At 39.4% G+C, this 23,646-nt stretch overlaps 2 protein-coding genes across 2 annotated transcripts; both read left to right on the top strand.

Annotated features, from left to right (window-relative positions):
- Positions 1-20,090: 20,090 nt before the first annotated feature.
- Positions 20,091-20,594, top strand: LOC138906605 (uncharacterized). Its single transcript, XM_070195765.1, has one exon. It carries the CDS (start codon positions 20,091-20,093, stop codon positions 20,592-20,594), a length of 504 nt encoding a protein of 167 aa, XP_070051866.1.
- Positions 20,595-22,875: 2,281 nt separating this feature from the next.
- LOC138906604 (uncharacterized) lies at positions 22,876-23,376 on the top strand. The gene has a single exon (XM_070195758.1). It carries the CDS (start codon positions 22,876-22,878, stop codon positions 23,374-23,376), a length of 501 nt encoding a protein of 166 aa, XP_070051859.1.
- The last annotated feature ends 270 nt before the right edge of the window (positions 23,377-23,646 follow it).

Here is a 23,646-nt window from a genome sequence, read left to right as displayed (position 1 = left end):
TAAATGGTGCTTTTCGAGGTCTTAGAACACAAAATTACTTATTAAATTTAAAGATGACATTTTGGGTCATCACACTTAAGGTCTCGAGCAGCTTCGCAATATATATTATGAACCGCGAGTGTGGTCGAGTTTGATTTACGGATGATCCGGTGTGATTTGAGACACTTAGTCCCTAAAATGGAAGCTTAAGTCTTAGAATTTTGACCGTAGTCAGAATTATGTGAAAACAATTCTGTAATAGAGTTCTGTCGGTTCTGTTAGCTCCGTTGGGTGATTTTGGACTTAAGAGCGTGTCCAGAAACTCATTTGGAGGTCCGTAGTGGAATTAGGATTGAAATGCCGAAAGTTGAATTTTTGGGAAGTTTGACAGGGGGGTTGACTTTTTGATATCGGGTCCGAAATCTGATTCTGGAAATTTGAACAGATTCGTTATGTCAATTAGGACTTGTGTGTAAAATTTGAAGTCATTTCGGATTGATTTGATGTGTTTTGGGACAAGATATAGAATTTGAAAGTTTAAAGTTCATAGATATTAGGTTGGGGTGCGATTCGTTGTTTCGATGTTGTTTGAGGTGATTTGAGAATTCGACTAAGTTCGTATGATATTTTAGGACTTGTTGGTGTATTTGGTTGAAGTCCCGGGGGGGCTCGGGTGTGTTTTGGGGTGGTTTCGGATCATTTCGGACTGTTTCAGAACTGCTGTATCTGGTATCTGACTTCCTTCTTCGCGAACGCGAAGAGAGCCACGCAAACGCGAAGAGGAATTTGAGGGGCTGTTGGTTTGGCCTTCGCGAACGCGAAGTAGTGGACACGAATGTGAAGAACGAGAAGGAGCTGGGCAAGCCTTCGCGAACGCGGCCAAGGCAATGCAAATGCGAAGAAGTAAGGAAGAGTTAGGCCTGAGGTCGTTAGGCCTTCGCGAACGCGAAGTGTAGAATGCGAACGCGAAGGAGCAGGTCAGCTGGTCATCGCGAACGCGAGGAGGAAATGTTGGGGCAAGAACAGTTGGCCTTCGCGAACGAGACAAGGAGATCGCAAACGCGAAGAGGAAATGTTGTGGCAGACACAGTTGGCCTTCGCGAACGCGGAGCATTGGTCGCGAATGCGAAGAAGGCCTATCCGGGCATAATTAAAAGTCCCAACATTGGAGTTCGATAGAAGGCGATGTTTGGAGAGATTATTGCGTGGGTGTTTGGGGTAAGTTATTCTTATCCAGTTTTGATTAATTTCCATGATTATGCTTTTGAATCCATCATTTAATTCAGATTTAATGGAGGAAAAATCAAGATTTTTGTAAAATCTTCCAAAAATATAAATTTAAGATTTGGAGGTAGAGTTGTTATTGGAATTCGATAAAATTGCTATGGTTGAACTCGTATCATAATGGGTGTTCGAATTTCATGAAAATTATGTCAGGTTCCGAGGGACGGGCCGCGCGTTGACTTTTGTTGACTTTTTGGAATAAATTTTTAAGTCGACGCATTATTATCCGGAATTGTTTCCGATGAATTTTAGTGAAGTTATATAATTAATTTGGATAGATTTGAGCTGTCTAGAGGTCAATTCAAGCAAGAAGTCTATTTTGGAATATCGGCCTAACTTCAAAAAGGTAAGTGTCTTACTTAACCTCGAGTGGGGGAATTACCCCTTAGGCATTGAGTCTTATGTGCCATTTGTGATATGTGAATAGCCTAGTACGTGAGGTGACGAGTACGTACTCAGACTTATATATGCAAATTTTATTGAGTTATAGTCTTGAGCATATTGTGTAGTAAATTGGATAATTGTTGGCATTTATTTAATAATCTATTTGTCATGCCTAAATCCTTGTTGTTGAATCTGTTGTTATATGACAATTTGATGTGATTGTTACTTGATTATTTATGTAATTCCGTGAATTTGTTGGTTAGATAATTATTGGAATTTAATTTCATTATGGATTCTCCCTCTGTAAATAGTTAATTAAATGATCTTACGAAGAGGTGTTTTATATAATTATTGAAAATTTGGATTTAATGAAGACTTTGCTTTTTGTTGAGTAATTTCTATCTCTATTGATTATTTTTGGGTGTTGTACACATTGTGTGGAGCCTTTGGCTATTGTCCTGAAATTAATTAACTTGGTTGTAGCTTTGGAATTTGGTTGTGACCATTGGGCAAATTGTGATATGAATTGATTTTGTTATGTTGCCGTGATAATTTCCCGTGTAAATTGCTGTGTTGTGTTAACTATTATTTTGAGGATATAAGGGTGGCATTTTATCGTTGATATTATGTGGGTATAAGGGTGGCATTTCACTGTGGTTGTGTTTGTTGGAATATTGTCTGGGCGTAGCGATAAGGGTGGCTATAGGAGCGATAAGGGTGGCAATATGAACGATAAGGGTGGCTATTGATATTGTCTGGGCGGAGTGATAAGGGTGGCTATAAGAGTGATAATGGAGGCAATAGGAGCGATACAAGTGGCTATTGTCAGGGACGAAATGTGATGATGTGGAGTGTCGTGTTGGTGATTTTCATATGATGTTGTGATTTTTTTGTGTTTATTTTTATACCTTATGTGTTTTGTCTTATTGTTGGTAAATTGATAACAATATGATTTATGTTGAAATTGAGAGCCTGTGGCTATTGCCAGGTGGATTATAAAATGAAATGTGGGTACGAGGTGCCATGAGTAAATAATGGTGATATTGGCACGTGAATTGTACGTGCAGTTGTGATATGGAATGTGAGCACGAGATGTTGTGATTAATGATAATATTATTGGCACGTGAACTGTTCATGCAGCTGTGATATGAAAAGTGGGCACAAGGTGCCATGGAAATATAATAATTTAATTTTGGGCACGAAGTGCCATGGAAAGATATGAAAATGGGCGGAGACCCGTAATTTTAAGATTATGACCTGAGGTGTCACAAGGTGACTTCTTAATTGAAAAGATTATATATTAAAAATATTTATTTTGAAGGATTTTTACTTAGAAAGTATTATATGAAAGAATTGTATTTGAAAGATATTTATCTGAGGAAATTATATTTGAAAAAAAAATTATTTGGAAGAATTATATGTGAAAGACATTTATTTGAAGGACTTGATTTAATTGGGTGTAATTGTACTTATTAATTATTGAGTGATATTAATGGTATTCTTGTTGTCTGTTTTGCATACCACTGGTTATTTTATGTTGCCCTATTGTTATTTGTTTTCCATTATTTTATATATTATATTGTACAGGTTATTAGACTAGTGAGTTTCTTGACTGTATATCGCCTCTACTCTACTGAGGTTAGTCTTGATACTTACTGGGTACCGACCATAGTGTATTCATACTACACTTCTGCACATTTTTGTGCAGAGCCAGATATTGAAGATAACAGACTTGAGCAGAGTTAAAGCGGGATCATAAGGATTCAGGGTAGAGCTGCTTGGTCGTCGCAGTCCCTTGGAGTCTTTTCATTTCATTGTACTGTTAACTTGTAATCAAACAATATTGTATATTCGGTCCTCGTGATCATTCTATGTATTCAGTTAGAGTTCGTGACTCAATACTACCAGTCTTGGGAGGTTGTATATTTTTATTCGTTCCGCTGTTAGTTTTGATTACTTATTTATTTTTATTTTAAAATGGCTTAAAAAATAGAATGGAAATCGACTTACCTAGTCTTAGAGACTAGGTGCCATCACGACTCTTGTGGTGGGATTTTGGGTCGTGACATACTCTTAGCAGGATATTGTTAATTTGTTTCCCATGTATGAGTGTGATAGTATTGCTATTAATTTTATTAATGCGTTGACATTTGGAGGATTCATTTTGATGATGCAACTGCTTCAAGGGAAGATTGTAGTGTTCGCGTCAAAAATATTTCTAGCCCAACGACTTATATGCTCTTACTAAACTAGGAACATATGAGTCATCTAGTTCTTCATTTTTGCAGCAGCATGTACATCATATCCAACAATTGGTTGTCACCTCATGCTCTAAATTTAACTTCCTATTGACTGGAATTCCACCCTTGAACCTTGAGGACAAGGTTCTCATTGAGAATGGGGGTATTGTCACGAATGATATTGGGCTTGGACCAAATGAAAGTAGCAGGCAAGTTGGGTTTGATTAAAAGCCACTAAACAAAATAAAATGATTGAAGAAACCATCACATGGGCTGGAAAGTTATATTTGGGACCTTGAAATGCGAAATAGAGTTTGGTTAATTAAATAGCACGATTCTATGATAGTGCGATAGGTTGAATTTTATAGAAACTTCCCCGGTCTCTCTCTCCCTCGTATGTTTCTCTCGGTGGCTTTGTCTCCTCATCTCCTTTCTTTCTGTTACTATTTACTTAGTTTATGACAATATCCTTTGCATTTCTATTATAATCAGTTTATTTGGAAGTTTAATCAAGGCATCATTTTGTTGAGTTCATAAAACAATCATAGGAAAAGGAAACATTAGTTCAATAAACAAATCGTAAATTAATTCCGAGCTCACAAGTTGATTGTGTATCCTTAAGGAATTTAATCCCCTCACTATTGCCTAAGGTTATGGATTACTTCCTCCCAGGATAGAACGAAAAAATTATTTTGTAATACTGGCAATCGAAATTACAGAACTTCAACGAACTCAACAAACGGAGCAAATCACACTTGACACTTTATTTATTTAAAAAATAATGCAACAATGTAGAAAAGATGGGAGAAGTTTTCAGATTTTCCATATTTGAAAAATGAGGCTAAGTCTCTAAATTTATAGACAATTAAAAGAGTGAGATGAAAAGGTGCAATTCAAAAGGTGTCTCTTCCATTTCCCATTCAGGCCCATTTACGAAAACTAACACTTATTCCCTTTATCTCAGTAGAAAAGAGTCCGTCATTGGTTAAATATATATTCACTTTCTTCTCCAACACAACTTACAGGTAAATTGGTAAATAATGAACTTGGACCTTATCCATTGATGGTTAATTAAAATATTAATATCTTGAGTAGCTACTTCATTGTGGACAAAAAGAGTCCAAGAGTGACTACTCGATAGAAAAGGGGCTGCCCCTATGAATAAGGGAAGTGACTAGCCTTCTTTATTAAGCCAAGGAAGAAAAGCACAGTAGAACTAGCGTAGCGGGACAGACGGCAGTTGGGGAGAAGGAAAAGCTATCGGACATCAATCCAATGAACAGACAAAACGGCTTGGCCGAAGGGTCAGGAAGAAAGAACAAATATACTTTTTGAGTTAGGACATTAGGAACCTTACACCCAAGAAAGTAGCGAAAATAGTAGAGAAGATCAGAGACGGATTTAGCAAGAAAACTAGCTCATACCTATCTTTGATGAAAGAAGTCGCAAGTTTAGGTAGAAAGAACAGCCAGTGTCAGAGAAATGACTTATGTTGAACTCTTCCTTTACATGAAGGGAATGAATGCCTTAATGGAAATGGAATGAAATCCGGGATCCAAGTAGATTAGGTTAAGGCAAGTATGAGTTCAACCCTTTTCTCATCGGGGCAGGATCAATAGTCGTTCGACCTAAGGAAAGTGTGGTAAGATTCAGAATCCCCAATGTCTTGGTCTTTACCTTTGCTTCGAGGGACAAGCACCGCATCTAGGTAAGCGGTATCTAATTGAATTGATTCACCGGATCTTCCATCTACGAAAATGGAAGAGATGTCTATTAAGGTCGGCTTCATGAAATCAAGAAAGGAAGCAAGTTTAGCGAACATAGAGATGGAAAGAGATGAATTTTTCCCAACTGTTTTCATATCATCCCATTCATTCTTTAATGGAATAGGGAACAGTCAGAGCTGCGACTATCAGGAATGGGCGATAGCCTATGACTAAAAGCACCGACTATATATGAATGACCAGGATTTGAATGCAAATCGACGAGATGAGCCTACGAAAGATTTAATGTTCAGACTATGATGACTGTATCCTCACTTATGCAACAAAATTGAGTTGATGGAGTAGCCAGTGCCCTTGAGTTATTCTCTTCGGTATCGCCTTCTCTCATTGTTAAAGGCACTGCTAGGCACTCGACTAGAAGGAGTGGATGTTAGGCATACAGGGAAGACTTTGACTATGCACTGGCACTAGTCCTGGGCATGGATTCTTCTTTGATTTAAGGAACGGGACAGAAGAGAACCAAAACCATATCTTTCACATATTCAATCTGATCTTATCTGCGCTATTTACCGATCATAGCTGTACTGTATTAGATTAGTTATCCGTCTCCCCTGCCTTGTTAGAATAGTCTAGTCTGTAACAACACAACCTAAAATGAATCCATTCCTAATAGGAAGTTTCTAGTCGTGTTTCTTGAGGAGCGAGAAAAGAGAGGAAACAGACTATCTGGTTTGGCCACTACATTTTATGAAAAAGATAGAGATGAATCCCCAAGAGAAGAAAAATCAGAAGGAAGTAGGTTCTTAGATAGGACATTACCACTTAGCCCCTGTATTACCTAAACTGTTGTTAGCATACTAGTACGAGAGTGGATCGGGGAATCCAAAATGCTTCTTTGATTGTTGAGTAAGGAAGCGTAGTAGAGGAAGGGGATAACACCGGTATTGACTCTAATTATATTCTTCTTTGAGTAGATGTCGGCATAACCACTACTATTTCATCTGCAGCTCTTACCATTGAAGGAATAAGTATTGCTTTGTCTTGATTGCTTTCACAAGTTCTAGCTAGGCTGGGAGTCAATTAGCCCGAGTTGTGTTAAGATAAGTGGAACTTGAATTGGAAGTAGCCATCGACCAGGTCTTGGAAAGATCTCAAGCGGGCTTGAACTTCTTTATTCGGTCTTCAGTTGGCCTACGAGGCTGCTGAAAGAGAAGAAAAGGAAAGGTGGTACTAAAAACGGACTGCTACCAATTAGGCTAAAAAGAAGACAGTAACCGTCGGGTAAAGTGACTTACTTGAATGGTGAGCTATCCTATAAGACTAAGAAGCAGGGAGAGAGAAGGATAACCTCTTTGAAAAGGACAGAGCCGCTTGGCCGCTACTTACACATCTGGAGTTCCGGATTGAACTAGGGAACGAAATTGAAGGGCAACGAAGGCCATTAGATATGACTTCATCTATGAATAGAAGAGATTTTATTTCTAGTAGAGCTCATCACGACCATGATAACCTAACTCCAGGACTGCTACGGGCACTGATCCTTTTATCCAAAGTTCCATTTCTCCTCTTGAATGTAGTTTGTCCTACAGCTCGCTAAAGTGAAGGTTATTCAGCAGTGTAAGCAAGTCACTCTTAACCCTATAGTGAATTCAGATATGCTGTGCTAGGATCTAATAAAAGTCATCTAGCTCATCTAACTCAATAGGATACTGGTGCTTATGATGTTCCCAATCTATGAAAGAAGAGTTCAATAAACTGTTAATCTTAGTTCTCGAAAGCGAGTGAATCTGTCTTCCTTATAGCTCTTTCCTCCCTTTGTTTTGGTTATGTTTAACCGCGGTTAAACACAAAGAAAGGGTTGTTTAACTAATAGTAATAGTTTGAGTGGGTAGCAGTCTGAAAGCAAATGAGATAACTAATATATAAGTATATAGAGCTGAGCGAGTAAGCAAGAAGAATATATTAACCGTACAGGCATTTCCCCTTCTTTCATCACCATTGAAAGCGCTTTGTCATGCCTGTCAGAAAGGCCCCCACCCTTCTCTCTAACTTTGGAGAGCCGCTAAATAATGAGGTTCGGCATCTTCTTTAGTAGGAAGAAGAAAGGTTTGATCCTCTCAGTTTAGATCATTTCCATGGGCCAATAAGACGGTGTCTAGGATGGAAGCCAACTATCTTTCCGTAGGGATTATCATTTCCTGTATGGATCTTGAAGACTCAATATCAGAGGAAGGTTTTTTGCAAATTAGTCCCACATTTGTATCTGAATTAGTCGAATAAAATTCTAATATAATAGTGTAAGGTTCGAGGCTCACTATCATAGGCGGATATAAAGTCCTATCTTGTAGTTACAGATGAAAAAGATTTATCTTTCTCTTTCAGATCCAGTAGATGTTGAAGCTTCCATCGAGTAGCTTTTATTCTCTATTGTATTCCGTTTTCCCTCCCATCCTTGTGTTGGCTTCGATTCCAGTGATCAAGCAAGCAAGCAAGTCAGAAATTATTTTCTTTGAGATAGGAACAAAACTGATTTAGTTCAAAGAATTTCAACGCCAAGGTTCATTTTTAATGAGCTCTAAGTCTCGCATGAATAATTCTTGTTGCAGCTTTATGATGAGAGCTTGAATGATAAAATTTGACGAAACAAAAAGTGGAAGCTTATTTTAAAGAAAAAGGGCTTGAACTCTCAGCTGATTCAACTCAAGCTTTTAGCTCTTCTTTTGAGTCTACTCTTGCTAACGCAACTCAGTGTCTTAAAGAAGCTTCTTTACCAGTAAGGGTCGGGATCAACTACTCTACCATACCTTTATTGACTGGTCTAATGAAAGTAAGTTTTTAGCATCTTTTAAATAGTAAATCCCAATTCCTGGAAAGCCTAGAAGTACTCTTCCTCTGGTCGACCCAGACTCTCCCTTATTAGGCTTCTGAGTTCATACAAGATCCATGCCTATCTACACTGATAATTCATGAATCAATCCAAATCTCTGAGTTAACAAGGACAAGTATGTATAGATTTTGTTATGGAGTTAAAAGAGAGACACAAGAATCCTTATCTTATAAAGGGACTGAACAAGTCTACCTCCCTTTACATATATAGTGGAATCCATGGGCAGGTACTTTATTCCGATATCCCCCCCTGAGGGTGAGTTAGATTTTCCTATCCTTAAGGATAGAATAAGATCTCTTTCTTTGCCCACAAGCCCTACTAGCGTAGCAAGTCTGGTCGCTGGTGTATTGTTCGTTCTAGCGATAGGCTCCAAGCACGATTCTGATTCTAAATTCGGTTTTCTGTTCTGGAATGAATCTGTTCTAAAGAAATACCTGCCTATATAGAAGCGGGGAGGGTTCACGGTAATGAATGGTGGTATCGGTAGGGGCAAGCACAACACTCGTTCTCGCAGCCCTTGTTGCAGCTGATAGACTCAAAAGTAAGTAGGGCTAACCCTACCCTAAGATAAGATGGTTCCCGCCGTCAGGTCAGGGAATAGAGCTAACTTCATCGGATAAAATAGTAATTCCTAGTCAGAATCCTGGACCTAGTTCTCTTCTTCCATTTTCGTACATTAAATTGTGTATATAAAGAAGAATTCGTCCTTCTTCAAAGAGATAAACTCACGCGGCCCCTCAAGATAGAGGCTTCAGTCATCGTTAGAATCCCGGGGCGGGCCAAATTACATAAATAAAGGAGACTTATTTCAAAGTGGTTCAGGTAGCTCAGCTTGACTGAAAATCCTTGTGTGGTTCAAATCCACATCCACTTCACAACAAAGAAAGAGAATGCGAGGTAGAGGAATTGGTCAACTCATCAGGCTCATTACATGAAGATTGCAGGGTCGAATTATGTCCCCGCCTAATCAGTGGAACATTGTTCACCGGGATAGAAGGCTGGTCCCAACCCGTCTTTAAAATGGTACTAGTGTTTAGTCTTGGTCGGTTCCACCTGTTGATACCTAATTTTGCACTCATATATTTTTAAAATAGTATATACATACTTTCAAAATGTCATCTTTGCATCATTATTTAATTTATAAGCATTTGTTTTATAATGTTTCATAATTTTTAGAGCTTTAAAATTAATTTTCTTGCATTTAAATTACTTGAATATTTACTAATTATTAAACTTTATTATTTTCATCCACATATATGTTTTAAATATTTTTACTTCATTTCAAATAATTATATTAATATTTTTAGGCTATTAACACGATCTTGCAATAACAACCTATATTTTTATAATCTATTGTATTTATTATTTTATTCAAGGTCAAAATAATTTCTTACATTTTTTTATAATATTCTACTATTGTTTTAGATTACTGAGTTGCATTGATAGTATTTTTATATTTATTTTAGCTATTTTATTAAATTAATTTTTCTTTAATTTCTTATATTTTTAAATCTGGCCCAAAACAAGCCAAATTTCGGATCCCAGTTCACCATCCTACACCCTAAAACTTTATCCCAATAACCCATATCCCAATACCAGCAACCTACCACCCTATACCTATTTTATGACCCGCCCCATCTACCTTTTAATTCCGGCCGTTGATCTCAGAGATCAACGGCTCACAAAACACCTCCCCTCTTAAATCCACCCTTACCCAAAACCCTAACCCTAGTATCCCACTCCCGCCGCTTTTGAACCACTCAATCTCCCACCTTTTCTCTGAAGAACCCTAATCGTCGCCTTTCTCTAATCCCTCTCCTAATCCCGTTAACAATAAGATCCAGCCGTTATTTTCTTACCATACTTATGTTGCTTCTCCATTGGTTGCCTCTTTATGGTATTACATAGTACTTGCTCTATTTTGGCAAGTACAAATCTTCGAATCAAGGGGAATGAGCTTCAATCATTGGGATCCAGACAATATTTTGTCTATATACATTTATAGTAAGACTATATGGGTCCGATGCACCAAGATCCTCGGCCAATCTTTGATTTCTGTCAACTAGGGTTTGTTTGGTTTTCTCCTCATCCGATTCAAAATTGATTTTGCATGTAACTCTTGCCTTATTTTTATGATTCAATTGATGTTTTCCTTTTCTAATTTTGGTTAACTTAACACTATAAAACCCCCTTCCCTAACCCCCTTAAACGGACGAAATGATCATTGCTACTGCACTTAATATATTTTCCTCACTCGTTCGTCTTCTCTAAAACACTTGGGTCTTTGGCTGGCTGAAAGCCAAGGCCAGAATATTATCAGCCTCTTCCGGTGCAAGCACTGCTCAGAGCCCTTTCGAGGCTCTAGAATACTCTGAAGCATCGGGGATCTTGGATTATTGCTACCAGTATTCTAAACTTCTTATTATTTATCTCGTTTAATTTCACTACTGGTTACTGTCTTTAACTCTTGCAATGTTAACTATTTTCCTTCTGTTTATTTATATGTGTTCTATTGTTAGAGTTGTTTAAATTCTGTAAGAATGATTTAGTTTCCTCGTTATTTATGAGTCCTTGATACTATACTGTCATGATATTGTTCTATAATCTCCATGCAATTCCATGTTCTTTGTTAGTTGAATTCATTAGGTTTCATCACATGAGATTCCTTCGTTATTAGAATGGATTCTAGTTTTTCTTAGTTTGTTTTAGACTAATGAGTGTCATCTGCTTTATCCTGCACTTTTATGTAGGCATTCTATACTTTATGAAGTCCTTTTGTCCAATAAGATAGATCTCTGAGGCTATGTTGATTGACTAAAGCATGATTCCATTCAAGCCTTGTTGCATGTTTGGTTTAGGATGAATTCTAGGGTAAAATGGATATGTTAGTTCTTCCTGCTATCTAGGCAATTGGGTGCAAAAAGTTATGCTTGTTTGTCTCATTCCCTTTTAAGTGTTGCATGATCTCATGAGTTAGGACATTGCTGAGGTTTATAGTAGGCCATTGCATTGGTGTTGCTATGCTTCATGTGATCACTTTCATATGGAACTGCATATCTCTCTGACAATAACTGCTTCGAATAAGACTCACTTGTTTAAAATTTATCTTTGACCCATGTTGGTTAATGTCTTGATTGCTGGGAATTAGTATGTGTGTGTTTGTCCTATAAATTGGCCTTCCTCAATCTTCTTAATGATTTCAACATGCTACACCCTTTTCTCCGTTGAATAATTACTCGATCATGAACCTATGTTATTAGGTTTCTATATCGAACTCACCTTGTTAAAGAGCTCTACTGATTCTCCTAGCTTTCATGTTTAAAACCCCTTTGTTTCTAAAATGCAAGCTCTAATATGCCTTATGTGAGTCCTGTCAATATGTTTATGATTCAGTATCTATGTCCTAGAACCTCTGTTAGTAGGTTTCAAAATTTGTTTACTTGGTTGGCACGCGTAGTTTGTTAATTTGTTGTGGTTAAGTTGTTCATCTGCTATTGCTAGGTAAGAAGGTCTTCCCTTTGGACCTAGTGTGGATTCTTATGTGAGTTTGAGTTGAGCAATTGATGCACTCTGAGGTTTGGGGTGTATTTGAATCTGGGTTTGTTGCACGTATGAGGAAAGAACCTACTGAAGGCCCAAGCTTTAATAGGTTATAGTCTTTTGGGCCTGATATGTACTGGGCCCGTAATCTTTTAATATTTAATTTTGCACTTGTATTCACTAATTTTGGGTCTGTAATAATTTATGTTTTTGTAAACTCAACAGATGGGGAAATTAATAAAAGGGGTAGGGTATTCTAATTCTTACACAAATGGGTAGAAAGCATGCCTATAGGGCCTATGTGTTCTACTTGTTGTTCTCGCTTAGTATGTTTCTGTACATCGACAGACATCATGCCTATAGGAAATCACACACTCCACTCAACTTGTTTAATACATGTATACTATCCAAAGTGTGTTAGTTTAAGCAAATGTTGTACCTGCTTCCATGTCTACTACTGTGTGCTATTGGACAGCATGTCTAAAGAAATCGACATCTGTAATTGCTTGTTAGACGTCATGCCTATATGACATATTAATACATGCCTTTGCTATTGCTCATCTAGATCCCATGACTATAGGGTTTTAACTAACTAATTAGTTGTTTCTGTTGCTTTCATTATACTACCCTACCTAGATGACATGCCTATAGGGGATAAAGTATTATAAAATCAAGTTAGAATGCCGACTGATAAAATCCTACCTATAGAATACTCTCACTCGCCGAGAGAGCCTGTCTATGAAAATCAATGCTGTTAATCCTGAGTTTTTCTAAATAGTTATACTTCCTCATTGTGCAAATAATTAGAGATCATGCCTAAAAGGTTTGCAATACCTATAATCTGCAAATTCCTTGGTGTAAAGTCGCAGTACTGCCTGTACAATACAGGAAATCAGAATCATAGAAGCCATGACTATAGGATTTAAGGACTCTAACTCGTCTTAATTCCGAAATTTGTCTACTTCCTACACTCTGAACTTGCTCGCGTGCATTTGTTGGTTACATGTGGAGGCCAACTTGAGCATTTATTGTCTTTATGTGCAGTCCTACATGTTTTGAATGTCGCTTAGATTTATCATTTTTTAGCAACCTAAGTAAAGTCTAGAACTATCCAAATAGTAGGTCCAAAGCCTTCTGGGCTGTAGGCATAGGACGGGTAGTGCACGCGTAGGACACGACTTAGAACCGAATTAAAACGCTTTAGGTAAGAAACTTTAACATAGTAATCGGGTAGCAGGAGATGATAGTCTGTGCCTGCTGAATAATATGAGCAACTCCTATCTAAAAGGAGTTGCGAAGTATTATTTATGTTGTACGGGGCAATCCTTTAGGCTAAAAAACTTAGGACCCCCCCCCCCTTTTTTTATATGCTTGATATCTATATTTACTCGTTTAAACATTTTAGTTGTATCCTTGTAGTCCTTAAGATTTGCACCAATTGTGTTATAATGAACTTCTCCGACCTTTATATTCTCTTTATTTATTTGATCACCTAGTCTACTTACATAATCCACATAGTTCTAAGTTCAGTCGGGACCCACAGTTGTGGACCTCGAAGAGTGCCTAACACCTTCTCTTTGAGTTAATTTCAGCCTTTACCCGATCTTTGGTGACGTTGACTAGCCAAAGAGAGTTATTTCCACAGTAGGTGCCCTAACGCACCTTAAAAATCATTAGGTGCGACTCTTCTCTTTTAATAACCATTTAAAATAGTTGTCACATGTCAAAACATGATTTCGCAAGAAAGAAAACGGGGCACAATAGCATGGCGACTCTGCTGGGGATTTACACTTAGGCTCTTACCATAATGAACTTGACTTATGTGGATTACTCTCTTTTTCTTTATTTGTTTTTAAAATCGCTGATACATGTGCATCCCTTCCCTTATTCACCTTTAATTGTTAAAATTTGCTATGACATGCACATCCTTTCCACTATCCTCCTTTGTGTGTTGTGACCGCTCTTCGTCTCTTTCCATCTTGTCTAAAACTGCTATATCATGCCTTTGCCATCCCCACTTCTTTACCTGCTTCATTACGTTCCCGCATTTCTTTTATGAACTAAACTTACTCCTTTCTTTTGTCTTTCTTCTCTATTTACTTTTGCCATTTTATTTACTGCTTTTACGTATTTTATCATGGAAATACTTGGCAACATGTTATTATTTCTGCATAAAGCATGCTTCACATCATATTTCACTCATTCCAATTATCAACATAGCGGCGCTTGATGAGTGTCCGTGCTCTTCCAAAATTACCTTTTTTAAATCGGAAAGGCTTATTTGCGAAAGACTAGTCGATCAACGGTGCAATCGATGGTCCCGTGCCTTTCCCTCTTAAGTTGTCCACTTGGGAGTACCAGTCTAGGTTATTATAGAAATCTTACTCCAATATTAAATGTACATACATCATGTTAAACCTAGTACAGGTTAGTACATTGTCAATGTAATAGCCCGCTAAGATAAGCCTTGTCCAAAGTTCGATGGAATTTCTACAATCCCAATGGACACTACTATGTTATGTGCATTACTTGGAGAAAATATGCCAATATGTTGATCATTATTGTGTAAGTGGTCGAATCTGGAGGGGGAAAGGCTAACTTTATTTGTTTGCAGAAAATGAAGCACAAAGTCCCCAGGTTCGGCATGGTCCAAAACATCCCACCTCTGCTACTTGACTGGTGGAAACACCTTGCACCTTGCGACAAGAATCATGTGAGAAGAGTACTTGGTGACTTGCCGTCTTTGCTTAATATTCAACCAAATAGAGCTTTGATTGAGGCTGCCACCATGTTCTGGGATGAGAAAAAAATGGTCTTCCGATTTGGTGACATAGAAATGACTCCTCTCTTAGAAGAAATATGAGATTTTGCTAAGTTGCCATTGGATAGTCTGGGGTTACTAGTACTAGAGAAGCGCACCCCTCGCGGTTTTGTAAAGATGTTTGGCTTTAAGAAAAATGAAGAATTGCTTTGCTTAAAGTAATCCTACATCCCCTTTGGGTTTCTTTATGAGCGTTATGGGCATAGTAAGTCGTACCATCTTCATCATGAGGAACTTTCCATTACCTCCTTAGGTTTGACGCATCGCCGAGTTTATGTATTCATCATTTGCTTCTTGGGTTTGTTGATATTTTCAATGAAAGGGGGAAGGATTCATACTCGTTTAGCTATGGTTGCAAGAACATTAATGGAAGGCATCCAGTAAGGGTTCAGACATTTTGAAGGTTGTAATCTATTACTGCAAGTGTGGCTATTGGAACACTTTCAGAGGGGAAAATATCGTCAAGAGCTTTTGCGACGTCCATTGAATGACTACATAGCTTATCACCATCTAAAGAAAATGACATTCATCCCAGATAGGTTCGCACAGCCCGGAAGTGGTGTAAGTTGGGTACGTTTCTTCAGCAATCTGACAGACGAGAAGATACATTGGATGTTTGAGTGGTTTCCTAGCAGTGAGTTCATCATCAGTTCAAGGGATACTACTCATTTGGTATTGATCAGGTTGCGAGGCATTTATCCTTATGCTCCTAGAAGGGTAATGAGACAAGCAGGAAGAAAACATGTCATACCTTGGGTTTCCAACATGGTCCAGTATAAGGCAGATTTCAAAGGGGACATCATTCCTTTCAAGTTCGAGGTGCAACATATGCGGAACCAGAAGGTCATTATGGAAAGAGAGACTATCGAGCCAGACAGGTACCATGCCGGTCATGTGTATTTCTATCCTTCATGGTTGGTAGATGATATAGCGGGAGATGTCAAGCCAGGGGTCAATTTGGAAAATAGGATCATTGGTGATGTTGCTGAGGCACAAGTCAAGTATAGAAGGCTTCGCAAAAGGGTTTTTGAGTCTGAAGCTAGACATCTCGAACAATATAAAGTGGACATGGAGTCAATTAATGAATGGAATGAAATCGCCACTAAGTCTACTGAAAGATTGGAATATCAAGAACAAGGATTGATGAAGCTTGAGGGAAAGATGAGAAAGAGGCTTGCGGATTATCAGAACATAGATGTCAATGAAGGACGGCAACTAGCAAAGGCTTATTTATTATTGGATATGCGCGACTAGGGGAACTTGATTGATGGAGTCAAAAGAGCCAAGCACAAAGAAGGTCCTTCATGGACCAAGTAGACTAGCAAAGAATGTCCTTTATTGTTTTCTAGCTTAGTTTTAGATTTAAATTGTAATAAGGCTAAATGCCATTAGTAACTATATTATTATTGTCGATTTAGTGAAGGTTTGACTCATTTTCACATTAATGAAACGACGCAATTATTGGCATCAATTTTCTCCAAGTCTATGTGTCGCTTAGGCCTACCTCGGGCACAATGAGATCCCCAAATTAGGACGCGAATTATTACATGATTTTGCAAAACATTGTTTAATATTGCAAGCATTCTTTCAATACCCCTTACTAACTTGGGTACCTTTTGCTTTTTCTTTCTTTTGATTATTCTCACTCCCCAAGGTTGGTTCGTGCATACTGGCATCGTCAGCATATCACACTAGATCCAGAGGTCCTCCACCTCCTTCTCCACCAAGAGATCCTAAAGGAAAAATAAAAAGGAAAGGAAAAATGGACGATTTGAGTGGTATCAGGAAAGACAACGCCACCCTAGTAGAAAATATCGAAACTTCGGATGGCCGAAGTACTCCGACACAGAATGAACTAGTCTTACTTCTGGAACAGAAAATCCTGGAGCTACAAGGAGAACTTGAGCAGGTTCGAAACTTGGCAAACCTTTATCTCACCCTCAATGTCCCTGATATTAGCCAGCAAAATCCAACTACCCAAAACCAAGAACCACCACAAAACACACAAAACCAAAGTCCACCGCCAAATCCTCCTGCACCACACCAGCACCCCATGCCTCCTCAAAACCTTAACCCTCCACCACTACCTACTCCTCAACAACACCACCATCATCCAACTCCATACCCACAAACTACCACTTATCACACTCCCCAGAATGCACCACAACCCACCCATGATCCCCAAAACTCTACCAATGACTACCATTATGCCTAGATTCCCAGAGTTCATCAAAGTAATCCCATATACGTGGAAACTTTATCCTACACCCTACAACAAACCCTATACATACCTTAATTAATCGAGAAAGACCTGCTCATTAAGAACATGGTGGAAGAACTCAAGAAGCTCACTGGTAGAGTTCAGAGTGTCGAAGGTGGTAAAGGCATTGGAGGTTTAAACTATGAGGACTTGTGCATTCAGCCATATGTGGAATCGCCGGAGGGTTACAAACCTCCCAAGTTCGAAATGTTCGATGGAACTGGTGACCTGAAAGTGCATCTGAGGACATATTGTGACAAACTTGTAGGAGTGGGGAAAGATGAACGAATCCGTATGAAACTTTTCATGCGAAGCCTCATTAGAGATGCGTTGTCTTGGTATATCAGTCAGAACCTGAAGAAGTGGGTTAAATGGGTAAGCATGGCGTCAGATTTCATGGACAGATTCAGGTTCAACACAGAAAACGCACCAGACGTTTTCTACATTCAAAATCTCAAGAAGAATCCAATAGAAACCTTTCGCTAATATGCTACTCGGTGGAGATCTGAAGCCGCGAAAGTAAGGCAAGCACTTAAAGAAGAACAAATGAATAAGTTCTTTGTCAGAGCTCAAGACCCGCAGTACTATGAAAGGCTTATGGTTATTGAAAATCACAAATTCTCCGACATCATCAAGATGGGATAAAGAATATAAGAAGGGATTAAGAGTGGGATGGTGACAAATTTCGAGGCACTGTAGGCCACGAATAAAGCATTGCAATCGGGAGGTATTTCGAAGAAGAAAGAAGTGGGAGCCGTAATGGTGGCCCAGGGTCCTAAGTCTCCTCTCGCATACCAAACACCTCCACCTACATACCAAATACCTCTACCCACATACCAACTTTCAAAACCCAGATACCAACGACCTGATACCACCTACTATGCCTATAACACTCAATCCGCATATTACCACTCACCACCACCCGTCCGCCAAAACTACCAAAAACCACGACCAAACTTCGACCGCAGACCACCTAGGCAATACACCCCAATCACTAAGCCCATAGACCAATTATATGAGAGATTGAAGGATGCTGGTTATGTCCGTCCCATCCCTGCCATTGCTATGGAGAATTTCTCTCAGTGGATTAACCCAAACAAGACATGTACCTATCATTAAGGCATGAAGGGTCATACAATTTATGAGTGCAGCACACTGAAAGACAAGATTCAGAAACTGATCGACAAGAAGGTCATACAGGCAAAGGAAGTTGCACCAAATGTTTGTAATAATCCTCTCCCGCATCACAGAGGTAAGGGAGTGAATGTGATAGAGACCGGCGAGGAATGGGATCTGGAGTGGCAATCAGACTCATTCGGGAGGGAGATGATCCTAAAACGTCTCCGGTCACCCTCACACCCGTTGTGGTACAAACCTAAGCACCATTTGAAGTCGAAGTAACTACACCCTTCACTGTCATGGTAGCCCCCATGACATCTTACAAGTCTGATTCTATCCCATGGGATTATGTTGTGGAAGAAAGGAGAAAAGGAAAAGCAAAAATGGAGGAAACAGGTGCGGCGCAAGGCATGACTAGAACTGGCAGAGTCTATACACCTGAGCATCCGGGAGGAACAAGTAAAGAAGCTGCATCTAAGACGCCTGTTGTTGAGACTGGCCCCGATGACCTTTGGAGAAAGGTACAAGCAAGGGAATACTCTGTTGTCGATAACCTGAACAAAACTCCTGCTCATATATCCATCTTGTCACTGCTACAAAACTCTGAGACACACAAGAATGCCTTGATGAAAGTGCTGAGTGAAGCTTATATACCCACCAACATCACTAGTGGGGAGATGTCCAACATGGTCGGGAAGGTACTGGAAAGCAAAAAAATCACCTTTCACGAGGATGAATTACCACCAGAAGGACTAAGTCATAACAGGGCACTACACATCACAGTGCAATTTGAGGATAAATTCATCGCCAGGGTCTGGATAGATGGGGGTTCAAGTCTCAATATATGCCCACTGACAACTCTAAAGAGGTTAGATAAAGGCCTTCACAAGATACGGATGGGAAGAATAAATGTAAAGGCATTTGATGGATCCCAAAGAGCCACAATCGGAGAAATCAACCCCAACCTACAAATGGGCCCGACCTGGTTTGATGTTGAGTTCCAAGTGCTGGATATATCTGCTACCTATAATCTATTATTGGGACGACCCTGGATACACGCCACTGGGGTAGTGGCTTCTACTCTGCATCAGGCTATGAAGTTTGAATGGAATCATCAAGAAGTGATTATCCATGGGGATGGAAGCAACCCCATCTAAACCAATCAGACCATTCTAGTCATCGAGAATAGGAAGAAGCTCGGTGGAGAAATGTACCATCGCATTGAATGAGTCAACACAATTGAAAAGGATCGATGGTGGAGTAACAAGATAGAAATCATATTACTATGGACATGATATCAACCTGGCAAGGGTCTCGGCAAAAACCTCTAAGGGATCACCAAACCCGTACAATCGCAGCATCATGGCACAACATTTGGGCTCAGTTATGAATATACTTGGAAAGAGTACCAAAATTGGTTTCTGCCATGGCGTGGTCCTTATTATCCGCTAGAACAACCAGTACCGCCTCTGCACCAGATATTTGACCCGAGCTGGCATGAGGAAACTACTTCTGGATGAAGAAGATATGGATTGCAGTGTGATAGTTGAGGAGGAAGAGGAGGAAGACCTTACCATTCAGACCGTAGGGAAATGAGCTGTTCTCAAAAACTGGACTGCTGCATCATCCTGGGTCCGTCGAGTTCCTGGGTAGCTTGGCAGATTAGCATCAATTATTTTTAAGCATTTGAGACATTTTCGATATTTTGTTTTGAAATAATTGCTCGAGTCATCGAGCCACATTTGTTAACGTTTTAAAGATTTCAATTAATGCATTGCTACTTTTCGTATATACTATTATTATCTACATTTTCTATTTTTATAACATTATTATTACCTATCCCGATGAACCTATGACTGTGACATATAATGAAATAATGCAATATAAGGATAGTGATTTAGAGGACCTAGAAGATGATACGATACCTGAGGAAATCGTCAGAGAAGTGAAAAATTTTGAAAACAAGCTAAAGTCCAATTTGGATGAAACTGAAGCAATTAACTTAGGGGATTCCGAACTGGTCAAGGAAACACGCATAAGCATTCATCTATCACCGTCAGAGAAAGAAGAGTACATAAGATTCTTAAAAGAATATGAAGATATCTTTTCATGGTCCTACGACGATATGATGGGTTTGAGCATATCCATAGTAGCTCACAAGTTACCCACTAATCCTACATGTCCACCGGTAAAGCAGAAGCTTAGAAAATTCAAGCTGAATATGAGTTTGAAGATAAAAGAGAAGGTCACCAAGAAGATCAAATCCAAGGTTCTTAGAATGGTCGAGTACCCAACTTGGTTGGCCAACATTGTGCCAGTTCCGAAGAAAGATGGGAAAGTCAGAGGTATGTGTTGACTACCGAGATCTAAATAGAGCAAGTCTCAAAGATGATTTCTCGTTGCCTAATATACACATATTGATCGACAATTGTGCCAAACATGAACTCCAATCCTTTGTGGATTGCTTCGCGGGGAACCATCAGATCTGGATGGATGAGGAGGATGCTGAAAAGGCAACCTTCATCATGCCATAAGAAATATATTGTTATAAAATGATGCCATTTGGTCTGAAGAACGCCAGAGCCACCTACATGAGAGCCATGACAACTATTTTCCACGACATGATACATAAAGAGATAGAAGTGTACGTGGATGACATTATCATCAAATCCAAAAGGAGTATGGATCACATAGTAGATATAAGGAAATTCTTTGATCAGCTTCGAAGGTATAATCTGAAACTGAATCCTACAAAGTGTGCTTTCAGAGTCCCTACCGAATATTTGTTAGGATTCATCGTCAGTCGCAGAGAGATTGAGTTAGACCCATCAAAAGTCAAAGCAATCCAAGACTTTACACCTCCGAAGAATAAGAAAGATGTGATGAGCTTTTTAGGGCGTCTTAATTACATCAGTCGCTTCATAGCACAATCAACAGTGATATGTAAGTCGATGTTCAAAATGCTGCGGAAAGATGCTGCAACAAGTTGGACTGAAGAATGCCAAAAAGCCTTCGACAAAATCAAGGAGTATTTATCTAAACCGCCCGTTCTGGTCCCACCAGATCAAGGAAGACCAATGCTGCTTTATTTGTCCGTACTAGATGGAGCTTTCAGTTGCATTTTGGGACAACATGATGAAACTGGAAGAAAGAAGCAGGCAATATATTATTTGAGCAAGCGATTTACACCTTACGAAGCCCGGTACTCTTTGTTGGAACGCACCTGCTGTGCTTTGACATGGATAGCTCAAACGTTGAGGCATTATTTCTATGCATACACTACATATCTCATATCGAGGATGGATCCACTAAAATATATCTTTCAGAAGCCCATGCCTATGGTTAAGTTAGCAAAGTGGCAAATATTGCTGAGCGAGTTTGACATCGTCTATGTAAATCAGAAGGCGGTCAAAGGGCAAGCATTGGCGGATCATCTGGCAGAAAATCTCATAGATGGAGAATACAAACCATTGAAAACATATTTTCCCGATGAGGAGGTGTCTTTCGTGGGAGAAGATATCACTGAAGCATATAATGGTTGGAAAATGTTCTTCGACGGAGCAGCAAACTTCAAAGGAGTAGGTATCAGAGATGTTTTGGTATTAGAAATCGGCCAATACTATCTGGTATCTGCAAAACTCAGGTTTCCATGCACCAACAATATGGTAGAATATGAGGCTTGCATCTTGGGACTCAGGTTGGCCATTGACATGAATATTCAGGAGCGGCTGGTAATTGGAGATTTTGGAGCATCAGGTTTTAGGAGAATGGGCTACAAAGAACACCAAAATATTGCCATATTTGCAGTGTGTATAAGAGCTGATCAAAAGGTTCACAAAGATAGAATTCAAACATGTTCCGAGAGTTCAAAATGAGTTCGCAGAAGCATTGGCCACTTTATCTTCCATGATACAACACCCAGACAAGAACTTCATCGATCCTGTCCCAATAGGAATTCATAAATAGACAGCTTATTGTGCTCATGTTAAAGAAGAGAGCGATGGAAATTCGTGGCTCCAAGATATCAAGGAATATTTGGAAAAAGGAGAATATCCAGAGCACTCTACCCATACTCAAAAGCGAACGCTTTGGAAATTAGCCAACCATTTCTTTCAAAGCGGAGGAATTTTGTATAGAAGAACTCCTGACATGGGATTATTACGGTGTGTCAATGCCAAGGAAGCTTCCAGATTGCTCGAGGAAATACATGCCGGAACCTGCAGACCACACATGAATGGTTTCACCTTAGCCAAAAAGATACTAAGAGCGGGGTATTTTTGGATGACTATAGAAACAGACTGCATTAAGTATGTTCAGAAGTGCCACCAATGCCAGATACATTTTGACATGATACGGGTACCACCTAATGAACTCAATGCAACAAGTTCACCTTGGCCTTTCTCGGCTTGGGGTATGGATGTCATCGGACCGATCGAGCCTGCCGCTCCGAATGGGCATAGGTTCATTTAGTGTCCATAGACTACTTCACAAAATAGGTTGAAGATGCATCTTAAAAAGTTGTAACTAAAAAAGTCGTAGTAGATTTTGTTCGGGACCGCATTGTTTGTCGGTTCGGAGTACCAGCGTCAATCATCACTGACAACGCTGACAACATCAATAGTGATCTGATGAAGGCCATGTGTGATACCTTCAAGATCAAGCATAAGAATTCCACAGCATACATGCCGCAAATGAGCAGAGCCGTAGAATCTGCCAACAAGAACATCAAGAAGATATTGAGGAAAATGGTAGATAATTACAAACAATGGCACGAGAAGCTGACATTCGCTCTGCTCGGATATCGTACCACGGTTTGCACATCATCTGGGGCAACACCTTACCTATTGGTTTATGGCACTGAAGAATTTATTCCTGTCGAAGTAGAAATCCCTTCTTTAAGAATTATACAAGAAGCCGATCTTAGCGATGCAGAATGGGTACAGAGACGTTACGAGCAACTAGCTCTCATTGATGGTAAAAGAATGAATGCGGTGTGTCACGGTCAACTCTATGAGAACATGATGGCAAGATCCTTCAACAAAAGGGTCAGACCGAGGCAATTTACACCAGGGCAATTGGTGCTAAAACGAATCTTCCCACATCAAGATGAAGACAAGGGGAAGTTTTCACCCAGTTAGCAGGGTCCCTATATGGTTCATCGGGTACTGACAGGAGGAGCACTTATACTTGCAGAAATGGACTGAGAGATTTGGCCAAAACCTATCAACTCAGACGCAGTCAAAAGATACTATGTTTAGGATTGTTCGCACTTCTTCACTTGATGTAACTGAACTAAGCTTGACATGATTCCCGTTTAAGAGGGGATACGTAGGCAGCCCTATGGGTTCGATCACATCTTAATAAAATCTTCATTTTTTCCATGATCAGAAACTGGGGCAAGATCGCAA

The sequence above is a fragment of the Nicotiana tomentosiformis genome, chromosome 1, assembly GCF_000390325.3.
Source record: "Nicotiana tomentosiformis chromosome 1, ASM39032v3, whole genome shotgun sequence".
Classification (NCBI taxonomy): Eukaryota; Viridiplantae; Streptophyta; class Magnoliopsida; order Solanales; family Solanaceae; genus Nicotiana; species Nicotiana tomentosiformis.
Note: the sequence above shows the minus strand (reverse complement) of the source record. Positions and strands in the feature narration are given on the sequence as shown.

What these genes read in the sequence shown, in the direction of transcription:
- LOC138906604 (XM_070195758.1), top strand. Translation starts at nt 22,876, where the DNA reads ATGTGTGATACCTTCAAGATCAAGCATAAGAATTCCACAGCATACATG.
- LOC138906605 (XM_070195765.1), top strand. Translation starts at nt 20,091, where the DNA reads ATGACTGTGACATATAATGAAATAATGCAATATAAGGATAGTGATTTA.